Source organism: Uloborus diversus, chromosome 4 (assembly GCF_026930045.1).
Source record: "Uloborus diversus isolate 005 chromosome 4, Udiv.v.3.1, whole genome shotgun sequence".
Taxonomy (NCBI): Eukaryota; Metazoa; Arthropoda; class Arachnida; order Araneae; family Uloboridae; genus Uloborus; species Uloborus diversus.
This window is the reverse complement of record NC_072734.1, coordinates 135,152,952-135,174,860: the sequence shown is the minus strand read 5'-3', so window position 1 is coordinate 135,174,860 and position 21,909 is coordinate 135,152,952. Positions and strand designations below refer to the sequence as shown.

General features: G+C 32.9%; 1 protein-coding gene across 2 annotated transcripts in view; it reads left to right on the top strand.

Moving 5' to 3' along the window:
• The window catches only part of LOC129219642 (argininosuccinate lyase-like), a 61,003-nt gene that overhangs the window by 26,939 nt on the left and 12,155 nt on the right, over window positions 1–21,909 (top strand). For both annotated transcript variants that reach the window (XM_054853909.1, XM_054853911.1), the window contains 5 exons: window positions 3,833–3,895; window positions 5,158–5,272; window positions 8,383–8,467; window positions 15,981–16,040; window positions 17,118–17,201. In XM_054853909.1, the coding sequence (XP_054709884.1) occupies window positions 3,833–3,895; window positions 5,158–5,272; window positions 8,383–8,467; window positions 15,981–16,040; window positions 17,118–17,201 (407 nt within the window). The remainder of the gene's footprint in view (window positions 1–3,832; window positions 3,896–5,157; window positions 5,273–8,382; window positions 8,468–15,980; window positions 16,041–17,117; window positions 17,202–21,909) is intronic.

Sequence of the window (21,909 nt, the reverse complement as noted above, 5' to 3'; positions counted from 1 at the left end):
GAAATATATTTGTGGGGCAAATACCAAAGTAGATAATAGCAGGCATCACTAGAGTGCATTTAAAAAACCATTATCCAGTGGTGTCAACTAGTGGTAAGTTATGATGTCATTCACCTCCCTTAAAGAAATGTCTAATATTGCACTATTTAGGTTGTAATAGTTTTTTATGCAGTAATTTAACATTGCTCTCCGGTCGTTTGAGATTGTATTTCTCTTAGAGTTTTAATTGAAATTTTCAGCAAAAAGTGATTGGAAATTTCTCACACTTAAATTCTGATGCAATTTCCTCCCCCCCCCCCTGTTTTATGTTAAAATACTGTCTAACATTAATGCAAGTTGTTGTATGACAATATAATTTGCATATAGATCAAAAAATGTTTCATAATATTTTTTACAAAAATGCTTAAACCAATAACCTTAGTGAATAATTTATTTTCCTTCTTCATAAAACAAGTAAGCATAACTTTAATCACAAAACTGTTTCTGCTGACTGCAAACCAAATGTACAGGGTGCGGCAAAAAAAAAAAAACCGGGGCAAGCAATTTTCCATTTATCAAAAATAAATAAACTAACAAAAAAGTAATAATATGAGAAGACCTTTAGCAATCATTAAATTTATTGGTTTCAAACTAGCAGTCTTTTGCAGTAATACAGAGATGCTACTGCTTATTGAAATTTTCATTCAAGGGCAGCAAGTCCTTTTATCAAACCTATTCCCTATAAAGCAATTGGTTTAGAGAGTTCAATTTTATGTGTAGTTTAGGGTAGACCTTTGACTCTAAAACAAGCCATACAGTGTAATAAATGGGATTGAGGTCGAGCGAGTAGAGCGTCCACTCAAAAGATGATATCTTGTCAAAAACAATGCGCTTTGCACCACTCTCGTCTTTTTGGCCATATAAATCGGTGTGGAGTTAAAGGAAAATGTCCAGTCTCCAATGCTGAAGTGCTCTTAGGCCCACAGAAGTACAATAACTTCTAAAATGTCCTTCTGGTTCACTTTTTGATTCATTACGCCCCTCATCCACAAAAAACTAGAGATTTTTTGTCGCTTGTCCTGATTCCATCTCAGACCAAGCCTGACTTCGGATTTTGGCGATATCTAACACTTTCTAAGATGATTGGAGTGTCGTCTACCCAGGGCGCCCAGATGCAAAATTTTAAGGGGAGGGGGGGGGGGCTCTGATATTTTCTTCATGGTCTAGCAGGATATTCCCCATGGAAACCGACCTTAGTACAGATTAGAGCTAATAAAATTTAACATTTCTGATAACTAATTCATTAATGGCTGGAGAAAAAATATTTTTACATTTTTACAAAGAAAAAAGTATTAAAAGGAGGAAGTTTTCATTTCCAAGGGGAAGGGGGCTTGAGCCCCCACTTCCCCCCTATATGAGAGCCTATGGTGTCCACAGACCAAATGCTATGGTTCTGGGGGATATGAACCGGTTGAACGGTAAATCAGTGAAAAGTATCTCTTCCAGTGTGGACTTGCGGGTCAGTCTCAAACGTTTCTGGCATCTTTAGAGTCATACGAATGCCTGAATTTTGGAACTTGCAAAACTTCCGTTTGAGCTGTTTTTTTCCTTAGTCGCACTTATCAGTCACAAATTCTCACAAACGACTGCTCTCATGGAAACCCAAGGATTTCATTGAACACACTTTTGGATGACCTGACGATTAACTGAAATGTTCACTGTTCGTTTTTGTACACTTTCCGGACATCGACTATCATTTCCAAGCCACTTGAAATGGCATGCCGTTTCAAATACTGTTTGTCGAGGCACAACAAGCAAACAAACTGTCATTCTACTTGGTTAAACAACTTAAAATAGCTGGTATTTCGCTTAAAATTGTAAGAAAACCGAAAGGCAATACATAAACTAGGTAATATATTGTAAGTTATTTCCTAATAAAGTGAGAAACAAAAATAAATTTGGTACTCATTAAAATGAAATTACATTTCTTCCATTCGATGATACAATTTTTGTCCGATATTTTTTTTACCGCACCCTGTATACTGCCGTGCTAATTAAAAAAGGGGACTTTGCAGTTGGGCTCAAGCTAAGATATTATATTTTAAAGTGTGGCTCTTCCATATATTTGATTCAGATGCCTTTTTTTAAATTTTTAATTTTATTTATTTATTTATTTATTTTTTAAAGAATTTTTCAAAGCAATAGCTTTTGGTCAAATGACCCTAAACCATTTTATTTATTAAGTAAAATACGAAACAGAGAAAAACTTGGTTATAATAACTGAAATTTGTTCAAAAGGGGATGACTACGTTGTGCTTAGCACGGCCGTGTGAATAAACTGAAACTCCAGTTTAATTTTGGTTCAGCTTAAGAAAAACCAATTTAGTTTTGATTTGGACCTAGACTGGATTGGAAAAAATCAAAACTCAATAGCTTTCATTTTCAGACAGCAACATTGTATTATTTTTCTTCCAAAAAAAAAAATATCAACCATGTTTGAAAGTCGAAAATTTCAGAAGTCTCAAAGGCAATCTAAAATAGAAAATGTAATTGTTACGATTAGACACATTACCCAATATTATTGGTTGAGTGACGATTTGACTTATTTCTGGGTTTGACCATGAAAGCCCACTACTCAGTTATAAAACAAAAAGGTTTTTTCTTCTAATTAATTTTACCTTTATGTGTATTTCTGTCAAGCAGAAAAAGATGTATGGATAGCATATATTTTTTAATGCTTAACCTGTTATATGTTACAAGAAACACAGAGCTATTATGAAACCCAAATTTTATTCATAAAAAAATCAAATTTTCCATTTTTTCCAATTTTTTCCGAAATCCCTCGGTAAAAAACCGTTTTTTTTCCACCACTTCAAAATTTACGGAAATTTTACATCTCTAGTCCAGACAGTGTCCGCTATTAGGAGGTTTGACTGTAGTTTGCAAATTTTTGGTCACTAGAGAAGTTTACAAATTGTTATGCCAAGGTCATTTTTGCCCATGAAGGTAGACCTGTAAATAATTCAATCATTTTAGAATGGATTAAAGTTATTTATGTTCTTTATTTGTATTTTTGATTTTGCTCCATCTTTTAAATTTTTAAGAATATTTTTGTAGATATTTTAACAATTAATTTTCATCACATAAACTTGAGCTCCAACCTTTCAAAATTCCAGAAAGAGTATTGAGGCAAGTACAGATCCAGAAGGGGTTGCGGGGGTCAAGATGCCCCCCCCCTTGCAGTGACTAACGCTAGCCTATGGCTGTGTCTTGAAAACTTACACTTCCCAGCCCCTATTCATGCCCAAATATGATGCATATGACCCCCCCCCCCCTTTTACGGAAACAATCCATGCCAAAACCAGTTGCTGGATCTGCCCTTGCATCAAATTGAGGCTAACCTATCTATTGCTGAAAGGCTTTAATGTTGCTCAAAATTTAAATACAGATCTTTGAAATTTTCAGTTGAAAATATCTCTGAGATCTCTCTAAATATTCCTAGCAGTTACTCCTTCATAGACTTTTACTTTTTTTTCTACTTGAAAATCTGTGCAAATGTTTGTTGGGCATTTCAATTAAAACCAACTCCATTTGACCTTTTACGTTGTTTTAAAGAGCATAAGATGAAGCATTACGTTAAATGTAATGCTTCATTTATTGCGATTTGGCCTTTCTTCTTGGAAAATTACTACTGTTTGACGTTCAAGTCTGTGTATGTGTGTGTTTGGGCATTATTTTTAGTTGGTTTCACTTTTTACACTTTTGTATAATTTTTCTTTCAAAAATAAATCTGCTAAAGTAAAATGTATTAAGTTTAAAGTTGACTAAAATGTGTTTATAATTTCATTTCTAGAACTGGGATTTTCTGGATGTATGCCAAATAGTTTATTTGCTGTGAGTGACCGTGATTTCATTGGTATGTGAAGCAGTTTTTAATTCAATAAGAATAACAAATATGTTTTACTCTGCAATACTACCTGCTTCAAAACTTCCTCAAGATTCCTCATAGTTTCAGAAAATATCACTGTTCAGAAAATTTTAGTTGACCCCACTATCGCCCCTGGTTTTTAAGCTACAAGTTGCCGCTTCATAGCCAGAGCTCAGGTAGAATTTCCAAAAAAAAAAAAAAAAGTTTATCAAGTTTTAGTTTTTTTATTTTAAATATCAGAAATTCAATGCATGAGTTTTACTTGCTGCAATTGGAATAACTGTACAGCAATCAAAACTAAGATATGTGCAGCAAATTTCCAGCTTTTTATAATTCAAGATGACCAGAAAAAAGTTATTGCTTCTTTAATTAGTCCCCTAAATGCACATATCTAATTTTAGTAGAAAGTGAGAATTTAATTATACCATGACAAAAGTTATAAAACAGTTTATCTGATATCTCTCTAGAAGTTTGAAAAAATAGCAGTTTTTGAAAACATGCGGATGCTTTTTTTTTGCTTTATAATGTATTGGAAAAAAATTATATTGTTATTTAAATGAGAAATTATAGCATGGAAGTTACAGCTTAAATCCAGACTATAAGTAGGATTCAGGGAAAAAATATTACAGTTGGCAATTTATCATTTGCAATAAATATGAGTATTTTATAGTTAGTTTTCAGAGACCCAATATTTTCTTTCTGAAATGCACATTGTGCTGTCATGATGCCCTTTGAGTTTAGCAGTAGAACAGAATTCTAGTTGCAGAATAAAGCTTTGGTAATATTTTGTTGGAATGTGTAAAATATTATTTATTATCAATCACTTTTTTACAAATCTTAAACCGGAAAATTTTTGCTGAAGATGCTATCAAAACTAGAGATTTTCATTTTTGTAAAGTGACTTATATTGCATAGCATGGCCAGTGTAGTTTCAAAATGTAAGCAGATTAACAAACTTGACTTTGTTTTGCCAAAAAAAAAAGAGATATTTTAATATTGATACATTTTTCTACCTATAAAAAATTAATATTTTTAAATACAGAGCAAAACTAATGAAGGTAATGAACAAATGAAAATCTTTACGTAGACACAGATAGATGCTTTGCACTGAAAGAACACAAAAAAAGTGTTTAAGTTGTGCAATAGTTTCTTTCAATTTGATCTTTGAATGAAGATTTGTTACATTCATTTCATTATTGTTGTTATTATGTTTTTACATTGAATTCCATAAATTATATCTTATCTTCTAGCCGAATTTTTGTTTTGGGCTTCTCTTCTTTCAACTCACTTGAGCAAGTGGGCTGAAGACTTGATTTTGTACAGCTCGAAGGAATTTGGCTTTGTGACAATAGCAGATGGATACAGGTAGGTAGTTTCAAAACTTTTCTAGCCTAACTACACTCTTGAAAAATTAGTTTATCTATAATGTTTTGATGAAAGTTTTGAAAAAGTTTGTTAGTTCACTTTTTTGCTTTAAGAAGAGTGAGCGCTTTCACAAGATTTTGCTTTAGAACCCATAACTTTATTTAGTTAGGGATCTTTGATTTATAAACTTTCTATACCTTACACAAATTACGAAATATTGCATTGATAAATGATCATTTGAAATGCTCGGGGCAGAAATGTGACAAGCAGGGTTCGAAAAATCATGATATTTTCGAAAATATCCGATATTTTGATATATATCGGATATTGATATATATCCGATAATTTCAATCAGCACAAACTAAAGTCTTCAAAATAGTAAATGCATCCTCAAATCACTTTATTTTCTTATATTATTATTAAGATATGTAGAGTAGACTCAAAATTAAGGTTCCTTCCATTATTTAAATCTAATATTTCATTTTGCATTTTAATCAATTTTAATGGAGTTAATTTGGCATAAGCTGTTTTACTCATTTTTTTCTGTTCGCTACTTTTGCAGTTATACAGGGTGTGTATTTTAAGTAATGAGAATAAGTCCACAAAAAATTATTTATTAGAGATATTGCTACATAACTTTAGTAGTCTTTAAAATATGATTCTTGAGCATCAACACACTTCTGCAGGCTACGTTTCCACGCTTTGTGCGCTCCCTGGAAGTCACCAACCAAAACATCCTTCTGAGCATGCGTGCAAGCCCTTTTGACATCATATAGGGTCCTGTGGTGGCACCATTTGAGACTTTGAGGGCGGTTTTCACTTTGATGAAGAGGAAAAAAATCTGCTGGGGCAAGGTCAGGGCTGTAGGGACGCTGTGGAACTGTTGCAATGCCATTTTTTGTCAAGTTCTCGGCAACCACGAAGCACGAGTTTTGCGCAAATCTTCCTCATCCCAAGATCCTCAATGATGATTTTGTGCACAACCATTTTATCCATTCCTAGCTGTTCTGCAATCATGCAAACACTTAAACGTTGGTCTGTGTTCAGCAAATGTCGCACACGTTGCTCGTTTTCTGCGGTTGATAAGCGACCTGCACTGGGCTCCTCCTCCCCACTCGCCCGGCCTCTAAAAACTTGAGTTTGTGATAAGCTTTCCCTTCCGTACACTTGCTGAATCATTTCCAGCGTTGATGCAGTCAATTTTCCAAGGCGAATGCAAGATTTGATTGCGGTAACGCTGTTCAATTCTTTTTTGCATTTTGAACTTGCACACACTTTTTTGAAGACGTTTAAGCCACGCCTGATCCTGCCTCAACCAAAGTCAGCGGGCGACTGCCGAGAGGAGCGTTATCAAGGTCGAAGGCCACACTACCGACTCCAACCAATACGAGCCCCCTCTGGTGTATAGCCGTGTCAAGACAAAAATATTCTCATTACTTAAAATACACACCCTGTATGATTCAGAAATAAAAAATATGCATTAGTTAGTGCACAGCCATATAAGACATTTTCTTATTTTCTGACCAACATTTAATATTTAATTGGGCACTTTTAATATGAATTAAAATTATTACTTTACTAATAATTTTATGAATGTAAAATAAAAAAAGGGAATATTATGTTACTTTGCTGCATTAATGATTTATTAATACATCATAAAAATTTAGTTCATAATTTTTTGGATATTTTTAATAATAAATTAACAACATTACTACGATTAATGTAATTTTTATATTGAAAATACGAAGTCGCAAAAATAAATATCGAAAATATCAAAGTATCATGATATTTTCAAAATAAATATCGAATATATATAGTGATATATATCGATTGATATATATCGGGGAACCCTGGTGACAAGCCACAAGGAGTGACTTTTCAATCAAAATGTTTTGTTTCTCACAACTAAAGTTGAAACAAACATGATATTGGATTATGTCATTTGAAGAGAAACATATCTGGTTTTAGTATTGCAGAATATAAGATATATAATACCTTTGAAAAATTCTATAATTATTTTTTATAAGTTGGAGGTCAGCCTAATGAAAAATTCATATAATGTGGCATATCACATTCTTGCCCTGAGCCCTTCATTTCTAAGAACTTAATGTAAATATTAAATATGTCACTCAACCACCATTAAAAAACTATTTATTGTAAAATAAAGTAAGATTAAGACTTGGGACTGGAGGGTCCTGGTATCAATGCTTGCCCATCATAGATACTCCGTGTTTGCTAATAGTGACTGTAGCACATTAAATATGTCATCAAGGTGACAAAGTCCTTTTAATTTCTATTCCAAATCAATACCTCTGTGTGTGGGGGGGGGGGACTGGATTAGGAGTTGTTTAGCTCCTGTTCTAGATTGAAAAATAAAGTGATCATCAGGACCCCATCAAATTGGTTAAACCACATACAGTAGTAGGTATGGAGGACCCTGGAGTGATAGTATACTCTGTTGGGATGAATTGACCATCACATAGCTTCCTTAATTTCAAAAATAATATTTCTTGTTAATCACTACTTTTCAGTCAGTAAAATAAAACCTTTGAGTTTCAATAACTCAATAGATGTTCAACTTATGTTCTTCAGAGTGCATTCCATTGACATTCAACGAGTAAATAATGTTTTAGCGATCTGCTGCACATGACGAGCTTGTCATTTATTTTTACTCATTCATGTTGTGATAAAACTCTCTCTCTCTTTTTTTAATTTAGAGTTATTTGCTAAAAATTTCGACATTTGAGGCAGTGAGAAGCAAAGGATGCAAGTGGACTATTTTAAGTTTCGTTTAAAGATCAGATCCTAAATAGGCTTTCATTAAATTTTTTTTTCTAAATCATGCTGTACAGCAGCACCTACCAGGGCTACTAGTACAATCCTTGCCCCAAGACAGAGGAGAGGTTCACCTACCATTTATACTGGTTATCTCCAAATTATTAATTTTGCCACTTGCACCAAATTATTAATTTTGCATCCCTTTGCTTCTCACTAATTCATTTATCATTCATTTGTTATTTATTAATGAAGTTTGACTAGTATTTTTATGTAAAAAATAATTGTTATCCAATTAATGATTTTGTTTTGAACGTTTCATCAATCATCTCTAGCACTGGAAGTAGTTTGATGCCTCAAAAGAAAAATGCAGATAGTTTGGAATTAATTAGAGGAAAAACAGGACGTCTAATAGGAAATGTGAGTCATGGACAACATGATGTTCTTTGAAATGCCTTAAGCTGTTTCTAACTTGTCTTTTTTTTATTATGTAATGATCAGTTTCTTCTTGACTAAAACTTATAACATTTTGCAATAACTTTTGCATAAACATTTTTCTTTATTTAGTTTTGAATATTTTAAAGTACCTAATCATGTAAAATCTCTTTTTGTTGTGATGCTTTTTCAGCTTTAACTGTTCATGATTAGTAAATCTGCTTTTAAGACATGCTGTTCTCTACTGATATATTTCTTATACTTAATAATTATTTTTAGGCTTTTAGAAAACATGGTGAATGAACTTAAACAAATAACTTCAAAACGTTATCCATGCTTAGTAATTTCTTCTTCAAATGGATAAAACCATTTGCTCTTACTCGCTCTTCTATCACTATGCTTTCGGTAAGTTTATCAAAACAAATGCGTTTTTAACAATCAAATTCCGTGTTATATTAAAATATTTCTTTATTGCTTTCAGCTTATGCATTCGAATGCTTTTTTAAATGTTTAATACGTGCTCTAATTCTTATCCATCAATCATTTTTATTCAAAAATTAAGTTTTTTTCAGGGTTCACCGATATATATCAGTTGATATATATCATGATATATATAACGATACATATCCTATATTTATTTTGAAAATATTATGATATTTTGATATTTTCGATATTTATTTTTTCAACTATAGTATTTTCAACATAAAAGTTTTTTTAATCATAGTAATATTATTCATTTATTATTCAAAACAACCAAAAAGTTGTGTGCTAAATTTTATGTATGAAAAAAACATAATAACAAAGTAATATAATATTCCTTTTTTTACTTGTGTTTTATATTCATAAAATTATTATTAATGTAACTATTTTAATTCATATTAAAAGTGCCTAGTTAAATATATTTATCCGTTGGTCAGAAAAAAGGAAATGACTTATGACTGTGCTCCGACCAATGTATAATTTTTATTTCTGAGTCATATAACTGTGTAAAAATAGCTAACAGAAGAAAAATGAGTAAAATAGCTTATGCTAAACTCCATTAAAATTGATACAAATGTTAAATTAGATATTAGACATAAATAATAAAAGAAATCTTAAATTTAAGTCTACATATTGCTATAATAATATAAGAAAATAAAGTGATTTGAGAATGCATTTACTATTTTGAAGACTGAGTTTCTGCTGATTGAAAATATCAGATATATATGAAAATATTGGATATTTTCGAAAATATCATATTTTCGAATTCTGTTTTTTCTTCAATTTGGCCCATAAATGGTTTTTATATATGTATGTATTAGATTTATAAAAAAAATATTAAATCAATATGTATATTCTTAAATACAAAGAAAAAAAAGAGAAAGGAGAGAGAGAGAGAGAGAGAAGGAACATTAGTTAAAGCAAAGAATTTGGTGATGAACAATTTATTAATATTGTAATCAAAATAGTTGCCAACTCATGCAAAATAATGACATGGGGACTATAACCACTTTGGTAATAAAATGGATGTTTTAAATTTAGAATTGAATTCCTTTAAAATACAACAATAACGGCGAAAAAAATTCGGATAAAAAAATCTCACTAATTATCTACATCTGAAGAATTTACAAAATGAGAAGAGCGAATTTGGTGGCTTCATCATTGGCAATATATAATTTTGGTTTTGTGAAAACAATTGGCAAGATAATATGTAAGTAACTTGCCTTTTATAATAGTTGACTACAACTATTACATTTCTTAATCACCTGTTTGATTACAGTTATTACGCCTTCCAAGAGATATATGAGTTTAAAAATTACTCGTCCCTGCTTAAAAAACATGGTTGGTGGATATCTTTCACTGAAATGAAACTTCTAACTCTTCTGTTCCTAGTAGTCATCAGTCAAAATCGGAAAGCAATAAATTTTATATATTCACAAAAAAAAAAAAATAATAATAATATTGCTCTACACAATGTCAATTTAAACTAGATGGGCTGCCAATTTGGCCTTTCTTCATAATAGTAGTCAAGAAAAAATTCCATGATTTGCTACTCCGCTGTTTAGTCAGGATTGCCTCCTCACATCAAGGTAATTGAACATATTCTTGAAACCTTGTATTCTCTGTGATAGGGACGTGCTCATTGAGCCATCCAGCGGAGTATGTAATTTATTACATTAACCACATCAGAGTTATCACTACACCAATGTCACGTTTGGATCCAAGTATGTTAGTTTTAAAAAATTGTCTGACATTGATTTTTAGAAAGAATTTCAACTTATAACCATATTCATCTAGCATAATGGTTCCGTCTTTGCTAGTAAAGTTATGACATCATTATTGCTTAAAATTTGAAGATTCTTTAATTTTAAAAATTCATTTTTTAAATAATACTCTTTTAAAATAATTTTAGTGATGAAAAGATTATTGTGTATCACATCAAAGATATCTCAGTAAAAAAAATAATTTGTTTACTGGTAAATTTTTTTATAAATTGTCGTATACCAAAAAAAAAAAAAAAAGAATTTTTAAGATTACTCGTTTTTTGTAGCAAATATTAAAATTTAAGATCCGGAACAATTTGTTTTATGTAAAGTATAATCCCAACAAAACATAAATGTGAAAAAAAAGCCAAGTTCGGTCGAAATGAGGTTTGAGGTAGACGGTGTCCCCGACAAAAAATAGTTCAGATCTAAACTGTTACCAAGTTCCATTGCAGTTCCACATAGATGTTGGATTTTACCATGTTCTTCAATTCATTTTGAAAACAATTTTTTACTTTCTTTGATAATGGATTTTAAACTTGCGGCAAGTTCTAGTCATCGCTATTTTTTTTTTTTTCAAACTTGCCAAGCGTTAAATTGTTTTCTAAATGGATTGAAGAACATGGTAAAGTCCAACATCTATGTGGAACTGCTATGGAACTTGGTAACAGTTTAGATCTGAACTATTTTTTGTCGGGGACACTGTCTACCTCGAACATCATTTCGACCGAACTTGGCTTTTTTTTCACATTTATGTTTTGTTGGGATATCATTACTTTTTGAAAAGCTAAATCAAAGGTTATGTTCTAATTCAGACGATTATAAATGCAAAAGTGTATAGAACTATATGATTTCCTTTTTTCCCCTGCTTTTACGGTTCACTGGTTTGCGATTTCTCTTTATTAGAAGTTTTGAAGATATTTCAATAGATGGGGACTTGGTGCGATCGCCAATTTTAGGCAGTAATCGTCTGTTTTTCCCATTTATCATCAAGGCCAAAGTACATTAGTTCTTGGTCTTTGACGTCCTCAGATTTGTCGACAATTAGGAAACTTGCTGACTCATCTCAAAATCTGTCTGGAATTTATTGTTCAGGGGGATAATCATAACGTAGATCGTAAAATATGCAGAATTGGCGAAAATATTTCTCAATTGTTGAAATTATTGCTGCCATTTTTGCTCCTCCTGTAAAATTTTGCATTTGATTGAGATCTAAAGATTTTATAAATTTTAAAGCTGGTTATTTTTGATTTTAAAGGCTTAACTCTAAATTTGCAATTTTAATTATTTGATGGATCGTTTTTCATTTTAGGGGAATTTAAAGTATCGTTTAAAGCCCCATTTTGGTTAGAAATTTAATTGTTAATTTAAAACATCAACAACCTTGTTTTGGCAACGTTTGGCAAGCCCTTTTGTTTTGATTTATTTGGTGAAATATTTTGCAATCACGCGGTAAAATGATTACACTGTGATGCTCATAAAAAATAGCGTAATTTTTTGCTACTTTAATGTAGTTTTTTTTGACTTTTTAGATTTTTCCCTTTACATATGCATGAAAATCTATCTTTATGCCTAACTTCAAGTATGTGAGACACTTGGAAGTTGGTAAACATTTTGATGACTGAGTCAGTGTTAAAAATGACACTTTTCAGATCTTAATAATTCCATAACTATAAGAGGTACACTCATGAAATTTAGGATTATAGGTCTACTATGCAGCTCTATTAGACATACAAAATTTCAAGCATGTAGATTTAATAGTTTTTGAGAAATGAGGGGGTCAAAAGTAGCTTGAAATGGTTCGTGTAAGATACACACTGGCAGCAGGGCCGATCCTAGCAGGTGTGCAGAGTGTGCGCCGCACAAGGGCGGCCAAAACAAGGGGCGGCCGCAGGCCGCTTCATATAATTTTTATAATCAAGTAAAATTCCTCAAGAATTTCTCACAAGATAACTTATAATAAGTAGAATAAATATGCTGATTTTTAAATGTTCAGTTGTCAAAGTATGTGTCGATTTCCCGTCAGCATAGCATAGTTTAAGAAAAATAGAATGTTAGGGAACATTGTGTTGGTTTATTGTCCATTAATGTCTACTCTTAACAACATGCTTCATTTGGTTGCAAATTTTGTGACAGAACCGGTCATCAGGCATGGATACAGGGGAGAGGAAAGGCCCTCTTCTGAAGCATGAAATGGTGCCGTCTAAAAGGAGCACCGAGGGCAGCCACTAATGTTTACCCCCCAAGCTTTTATAGACGTAAACAATGAAGACATATTTTATTTAAATTATTTAAAAAAAAAAAATATACTGATTAGATACTCTCGCAAGCATTTCAAACAACAAACTATGTATCAAACTCTGTTTAACAATCGAGGTGCGTGGAGAGAAAGTGGAAAATTGCAACTCCCATGAGAGTAACATATATGAATGACGAACAAAAATGTTGTACATTTCCCCCTTTACGTCAATTTTTCTGATTAAAATCCTTAATGAACTGCCCGGTTTCAGATTAGGTAGGAGGACAGGGCCCTTGCCCCGGGAAGCAAATTTAAATGTAGTTCCAAAACGAAGATCCAAAAGTATGCCATGACCTCCTTGACGAAACTAAAGAAGGCTTAAAATGGCGTTTCTAGGACTTTACTTTCAGAAAATTTCGCTGGTTGAACCATCGATCTTAAAAACCCAATTAAATCTTTGATTGACCTCTTCCACCTTAACTTAATCAAACATAGCCTGAAAATGTTGGCTCCAAAATCCAAAACGTGTTTTCAGAAGACAGCCCTTCCTATCATCAAAAGTCATATAAAATTTGCTTCGGCATTTTTAGAAATTTTTGCGGTGGAGGACCCCAAAATCCATTCCCAAACATTACTACCAAAGACAGTCTCAATTAGCGTCTTTAGAGAAGTCCCTAATTCCACCCCCTCTCACTTAACGTATTGAAAAACAAACTAAATTGTGTTTTTCAAACATCAGTTTCAAAAACTTTTGGGGAAAGACCCTGGATCCCCCTTTTCTCCAACGCAATCACTATACCTGAAAATTTCGTTTTTAGACGGTTCCGTGGAGCCGTACAGCTTCCTGCCTAAACTAACCTGAAATTGACTTCAGCTTCAAAACACAGTTCGTGAGGGCACACTGAACCCCCGCCCGCTCTTCATCCCATCGTTATCAAACAATGCTTAAAATCCGATTTTGGGACTTATTTTTCTAAAGAATTCAGGAGGAGAACTGTCAGGCTTATGTAACTTTTTAAGGTGCAAGGGCATATCCATCAATTGTCGAGGTGAGGTGGGCAAAAGTCTATATTTATATTTTTCAGATATTAATGTTGAAAAATATCCGAACCGTAGAAGCTTTTCAGTTTTGTTAAAGTCACCAAAGATAATATAAAATTGCGATTTTAGAAATATCCGCTTAAGAGCTCCAAAACCCTTCCTTCCCAAAAATAGCCTATAATGGATTTCAGTTCCGAAAAATATCTTGGTTCGGAATATTTTCACGTTTCCCCTATTGTTTTAAAATCTAGTCAAAAACGGGTGTTTGAAAAAATAGTGCAGAGAAATTCCCGGAGGATAGCCGCCAGATCCCCTACCGTCACCAAAGACGGCCTAAATTTGCGTTTTAAACTTATATTTCAAAATCTTTCGACGGGAGACGATTGAATCTCCTTCCCTCTTGCAACGTCAACAAAGGTAACCAAAATTTCGGGTTTAAAATTTCTGTTTCGGAGATTTTTCGGGAAAAACGCCGATCCTTCCTAAGCTACGGTCTTAAAAAATAGCTTCAAATTGATTTCAATTTTGAAAGAATTATAGGAAAGAACTGCAACATTACTTTCACCAAAAGTCTCGAAAAAATTCCAAAAACTGCGATATTTGACGTCAATTTCGAAAATTTCTCCATGCACCTTGAATATACTTGACTCTTTTGTCCCTGCAACCAAACACAACTAAAGATTAACTAAAAATATTTTTCATACGCCAATTTCGACAATTTTCTTGGAGCAATCCTGCTCCCCTGAACCCCTGACACCTCCCCTGACGCTTCCCCTTCCTCCGTCCCTTCTCTGATGTCACCGAAGAAAGACCATAAAATGCGTTTTTACGTCTAGTAAATTTTGGTATCTATTACTTTCTTCAAAGATATAAATTGTACCTAAGAAGTTTCTTATTATAAAAAATTTCTTCTTTTTTATAAGATCATTCTTCTGTTCCCCCTCCCCTTTTTAAATTCGAACTTGGCACAGAAATTCAAAGAAAGATTTATACAGACGTTAAAGATTAGTCAAAATATGCAAATTACACTTGAAGGGCGGCACATTAGGTCTTTGCACACGGGCAGCCGACACCCTAGGATCGGCTCTGACTGGCAGATGTGTCGCCTGATTTCCGAACTTGGCTGACACGCTTCCGTGTGTCTAAATTATAGTTTGGGTAAACCTAACCTGGCAGTGTCGTTATGCTGTCATTAGTATCTGGGTAGCCTTCACAATGCTGCCATGTTAGGTTTGTACCAACTTTATTCAGTGTTGTATTGATTGTTGTTTAGTTATAATAGCTCAGCTTGTTACATTTTGCAGCAATTTGAATTTTTAGAAACATATTTGTAAAGCAAGCCTCAGCCAGTTGCAATTTCACTTTCTCATTAATTTAGTCAATTTTTCTGAAAAATGTATGTTTCGTTTTTCTAAAAAAAAACATTCTGTGAGTCACAGAAAGTTATAGGCAGAAGTCATGGATTTAAAAACTGAAAACGTAGTTGATAGCCTGGGTATATAGTAATTTTCAAGGTAACTTAAATAAAGTACAGTATATTGAGAGAAGGTTTTGGGGGTTAAAATCCTTCCCAGATCAATTAGTTTTAACACATATTGCCTATCATAATACAGTAGTTTAGGTACCTACAATGGCAAGCTATGAACAAAAACCCCCACCCAGAATGTAATTACTCACTGAACCATTGTATGTCTACAATTATAATTATATTAGAATGAGTGCACATGCAATTTAAAAATTCTTGCTAGTTTGTTTTGATGGCTCATGAAAGTACTTAGTAGTGGAATTAAACTTATGTCATTATGTAAAGTAAAATAAATTAACAATATGTAAAAGTATTTTGAAACTTAATCAAAAATTTTCTTATCTAACAAATGTGCTTAATTTTTCTTTCTTTTAAGTTAGTACATCAATAATTTTTAGTTCTTGAAAACGTGAAGAAGTTCTCAAATCATTAAATATTTTTTTGTTTCAGTGTGTTGGCTTTCTTGTTGTGTTGAAAGGACTACCTAGTGCATTCAATAAAGATCTTCAGGTATTCATTTGTCTGAAATTATAGTTAGGTAATAGTTTTATATAATTTGATTTCAAATAAAAAAACTAGGAAACTCATTAAATATTTTTTGTGAAGCTTTTTTTTTTTTTTTTTGTCGCTTTTGAGCATTTGATATGTTTGTGTGTGGTCAATATACAGTGAAACCTGTGTAAGTTGAACACTTCTGGTGCAGTACTAAAGTAGTCAACTTAGTTTAGTGATAGACGGTGATGACAGGGAAAAAAAAGTTTATTTTTTGTGCCCACAAAAGCAGTCAGCTTATACAGGTTGTGAACTCTACAGGTGTTACTGAATATGCATTTTCTCCATGACCAAGAAAAATGATGAACTTTAATAAACAATTTATATAATTGTAGTTTTGACTCCTTGCTTCTTTATGTACCCTACTATACCCATTTGTACTACAAATGAACTCATAAGTACACAAAAGCAGCAACATACTATCACATTCAATTCACATATGATGCAGTGAGAAGCAAAGGGATGTATGCGCCAAAATTAAAAATTTTGAGATAACCTGCACAAATGGTAGGTGAACCTCTCAGCTGCTTGTGTTCAAGGAATAGTACTTGTATTAGCAGGTTCGGCTATACAACATGATTTAGAAAAGCATTTCAAAGAAAGAATGAACTTCAAATGCCTTTTTCTCAAAACTTGAAAATGTCCATTTACATCCCTTTGTTTCTTACTGCCACATATGAGGCAGTGAGAAGCAAAGGGATGTACGTGGACATTTTCAAGTTTTGAGTAAAACGTGTTTAAAGATAACATCCTAGGTAGGCTTTCATTAATTTTTTTTTCTTCTAAATCATGCTGTACAGGAGCACCTACCATGGCTAATAGTACTATCTCTCGCCCCAAGACAGAGGAGATGTACCCTTGCTATTTGTACTGGTTACTTCCAATTTTTTAATTTGGCCACTTACATCCCTTTGCTTCTCACTGCCTCATATGTAGTTGGCACATCTACATGTAAAGTGTTTAATTAAGTTTGAAGATAAAGTTGTACGCTGAAAATGTTTTTTTTTTAGAATTTCAATTCAGTGTATATTTTAGGAAGATAAAGAACCTTTGTTTGATACTTACTACTCTTTGGTGGAAATTCTGCAAATAGCATGTGGCATTCTTGAAACTTTAAAGGTAGGATTTGTTTTTCGTTTTCATTTCTTTAAAAATATCGTTTAGAATGGCTGTTAATTAACCCTGATCAGTAAATTTTCCTAGAAAGTCACAAAAGTGTGAAAAGATTTCAATAATAAATGTCGCTATGATTTTTAATCCTAACTATGTACTTGACCTAAAAATATCCACTCGCCATGTGGTGAGTGCACAAAAAAAAAAGTGGCGATTGAAAAGAAATGAACCACTGGAAACTTTTTCCTGCCTTTTTCCCCTTAAAATAAATAATTTCTTCCTTCGATTTTTTAGGGGGGGGGGGGGGGCTGGTTTGTAATTTGCATTGCGATTATCCTCAACCTTATCGTTTTGCCTCAAACAAGGTTTTCGGAACATAATTCATCAATAACACATTTCATCTGATTATTATGCATTGTACGGCATAGCTATAAATGAATCAAATTTGCAATGCATTTTTTCTAAAAAATCTGTATTTGTGCTCAATGTACGTTGTATTGTGTGCTATCAGGGGTCGGAGTGGTTGTTTCTTGTAAAACCTTGAATAGAATGCATTCAATCTTTTGTTCTTGATCACAGTGATACATTATGAAATATATATATATATATATAATAATTAAAGTGAAAAATATTGAAAAGACCACACCAAGAGCCCATAGATGCCCAACGCAGCAAAACTAAAAAGCCAAGTAAAAATAAAATTAAGCAAACAGAATTTCAAATATTAAACAAATTATAAATAATAAATGATGATAAAAAGGAAAAATGCAAACAGCTATTAAGTAGGAATAGATAAAGAGTGAATCCAGAGCTCATCAGCCGTGGAGGATTCATTAATTATGGTCAAAAGACCAAAATTTTAATTATGAACTAGAAGAGAATGTTTAAGCTCCAGTACATGTAATATAGAGTAACAATGGGCAAAAGCACCACTTGCTAAGCTAAAAACAATAAACTAGAGCTCAAACCTAAAACTAAAAGCAAGGGGTTTCGCCTCGACTAATTAGGAATACAAGTTCCGATAATTAGCCTTCCACGGGACAGTACCTGCCTATAACAAAATTGTCTTTCCTTGAAATCCACGTAAACATAACCAAATCCATTGTTCAACCTGATAAAAGAACATTCCACTTGTCAACAAAACATTAAAAACATAAAAACATATCCAGAAATCAGTCCATAGACATACCGAGTTGCCTGTTTCGCACGTGTAAAAAATTCATCCACCCCGGTGATTCATAAAAAATGGTTTGTCACGGTTGTATCATACATTTACACAGTTAAACAGTTTCAAAAGAAGCGAAATGCTCATCGAAGGCCATACTTAAGCAAATGTTTTCAACTAGATTTTTAGGGAAGTTATTATTAAAAAGTAAGTTTTTGAGTACTGAAATTTCTTGCTTAAATGCAGAAATGGTATTGCAAATTCTTTTAATTCTGATAGCTTGCGAAAGAATAATGCCAATAAAAACCTTTTTACTTAAGCAGGAGGAAAAATCTTGTAAGCTGTTAACTGTGAAATTGAATTTGCGTCTTTTATCATAGATTGTAGTGGAACAATTTGAGTCAATTTGTACGTTGATATCCAGGAAATTAAAGCTATTTTGATTAGAACTGGTCTTTTTGAGCGTTAATGAACTATGATAAGTAGTTTTGCATAGTTTTGCTATGATAAGTAGTTTTATCATAGTTCATTAACGCTCAAAAAGACCAGTTCTAATCAAAATAGCTTTAATTTCCTGGATATCAACATACAAATTGACTCAAATTGTTCCACTACAATCTATGATAAAAGACGCGAATTCAATTTCACAGTTAACAGCTTACAAGATTTTTCCTCCTGCTTAAGTAAAAAGGTTTTTATTGGCATTATTCTTTCGCAAGCTATCAGAATTAAAAGAATTTGCAATACCATTTCTGCATTTAAGCAAGAAATTTCAGTACTCAAAAACTTACTTTTTAATAATAACTTCCCTAAAAATCTAGTTGAAAACATTTGCTTAAGTATGGCCTTCGATGAGCATTTCGCTTCTTTTGAAACTGTTTAACTGTGTAAATGTATGATACAACCGTGACAAACCATTTTTTATGAATCACCGGGGTGGATGAATTTTTTACACGTGCGAAATAGGCAACTCGGTATGTCTATGGACTGATTTCTGGATATGTTTTTATGTTTTTAATGTTTTGTTGACAAATGGAATGTTTTTTTATCAGGTTGAACAATGGATTTGGTTATGTTTACGTGGATTTCAAGGTAAGACAATTTTGTTATAGGCAGGTACTGTCCCGTGGAAGGCTAATTATCGGAACTTGTATTCCTAATTAGTCGAGGCGAAACCCCCTGCTTTTAGTTTTAGGTTTGAGCTTTAGTTTATTATTTTTAGCTTAGCAAGTGGTGCCTTTGCCCATTGTTACTCTATATTACATGTACTGGAGCTTAAACATTCTCTTCTAGTTCATAGTTAAAATTTTGGTCTTTTGACCATAATTAATGAATCCTCCACGGCTGATGAGCTCTGGATTCACTCTTTACCTATTCCTACTTAATAGCTGTTTGCATTTTTCCTTTTTATCATCATTTATTATTTATAATTTGTTTAATATTTGAAATTCTGTTTGCTTAATTTTATATGTATATATATATATATATATATATATATATATATATATATATATATATATATATATATATAAATGGATGTATGTTTGTGGGTATGTGTGTATGTTCCTTATACAAATCCAGTTTTCATCGGATTTCTTCCAAATTTGGCACAAAGGTAAATTATTGCTCAGGAATTCATATAGGTGGGCTTTTGGAATTTTAAAAACTCAAAGAGGTCTAATTTCATATTTTGGGTCATAAAATTGTTCTTTTCTGCACGAGCTAATTTTTGTATAGGTATGAATTTAGTCTAAATGAAAAGCCCGTAAAAAACTGCCCTAGATGAAGTTTCTTCAAAGATTGACTTTAATCGTTAAATTTGTGAACCTTGGTTCAAAGCAAATGAAAATGTTTATCAACATATAACCACCAGGAGCTATTTTAAGTGCAATCAACACAAAACGTATCCTAAATGATGGCCGTCAATGCAGTTTAGCGATGAGCGTTGAAGCATGTTTGACGAGAAAGCCTTAGATATAATAAATGATGCTGTACATCGTTTCTTAAACTGCCATCTACGAGGCCCCAGGGGTCCATTGATGCTACTCATGGTGCTACTTAATTTGAATGCTACCGTTTAATTATAATTTTTAAATATTGTTTAATTATAAAATCCACAACAGTAAGGCTTCGTGTAATTTTTGATCAGTGTTTATCCCGTTAATAGCAGGAAAATACAAACATGAGTAAGGTAATAGTACAGTACACTCCCAATTATCTGCGGAATGGAGTGGCACAGGTACCGCGAATAACGAAAATCGCGGATAATCCAAAAAAAAAAAAGTTTTAAAACCAGAAGTAAAGAAGATAAAATTATCTTTTGCTTGAAAATGATTGTATTCTACATAAAACATGATATGTTTAAAATAGATGCGACGTTAAAAATTATTTGTATTTCAAGTTCGACAACACATAAAATTTATAAAGAAAAGTGTACTTATGATAATGCCAAGGCAAGACAATTTATTCGATGAATTACATCACGCTCTTCTGCAGGAAAATATACCAAAACAACTGAGTTACATTTTCTGTTTTATAAAAAAATCAGTCAATTGTGTTTGTTTCTTTCTACGACAACACATTTTTCTGATTCATGACTGCACTCTTCGCAGCATTAGTTTTTCAGTCAATTGCGCGTCCTCATCTTGCTCCTCTAAATATTGAAGTAGTCCTTTAGCGTGTTGTAGCGCCGTTTCATATGTCATTCTATGCTGTGTGTTGGGCTCGTCTTCTTCACTTTCACTTTCTTCTTCTTTTTCTCCCATTGCTCTTTTTGCGATAGCTTCATCTGTCAGGTGTTCGAAGCCCGGCTCAGTAGCATCACAGCGGAACCATTCTTGAATGTTGTCTTCATTGACATTCTCACCCCCTTCAACTGACTTTGCCAAGTCAACCAGAGAAAGTGCAGACAGATCTTCGATTTCTTCTTGATTTGAAGTGTTTCTGTCAACCCATGGCAAGAGTTTCCTTCATGACTTTACAAGAGTTGACGGTTTTATTGTGTCCCATGCAGACGCAATGTCATAGATGCAGTCAAGAATTTTATAATTTCTCCAAAATTCCTTGAGATCGCAACCTTCTTCGATTTTTGATACTAGCAGCTTTGTTCTGTACGTTCTCTTCATGGATGCAATTACTCCTTGATCCATTGGTTGAAGAAGCGCAGTAACATTTGGGGGCAGAAATTTTGCAAAAATTTGCCCATTCGAAGACTTAAGCACACTAGTAGCTGGGTGTGAGGGTGTATTATCAATTAACAAAACAGCCTTTATGGGCAATTCTTTAGACTCCAGGTATTTGCTCACTTGCGGCACAAAAACCTTATCAAACCATTCCTTAAATATTTGTTGATTCATCCATCCTTTCTTTTGGTTGAAATAATCAACTGGTAAATTCTCTCCTCGGGTACCCTTAAATGATCGAGGTTTTTTAGACTTTCCAATAACTAGAAGCCGAAGCTTATGGCTCCCAGCTGCGTTACTGCATGACATAATTGTCAGTCTCTCTTTAGTGCTTTTGTGACCCACAGCTTGGCGTTCACTTTCAAAT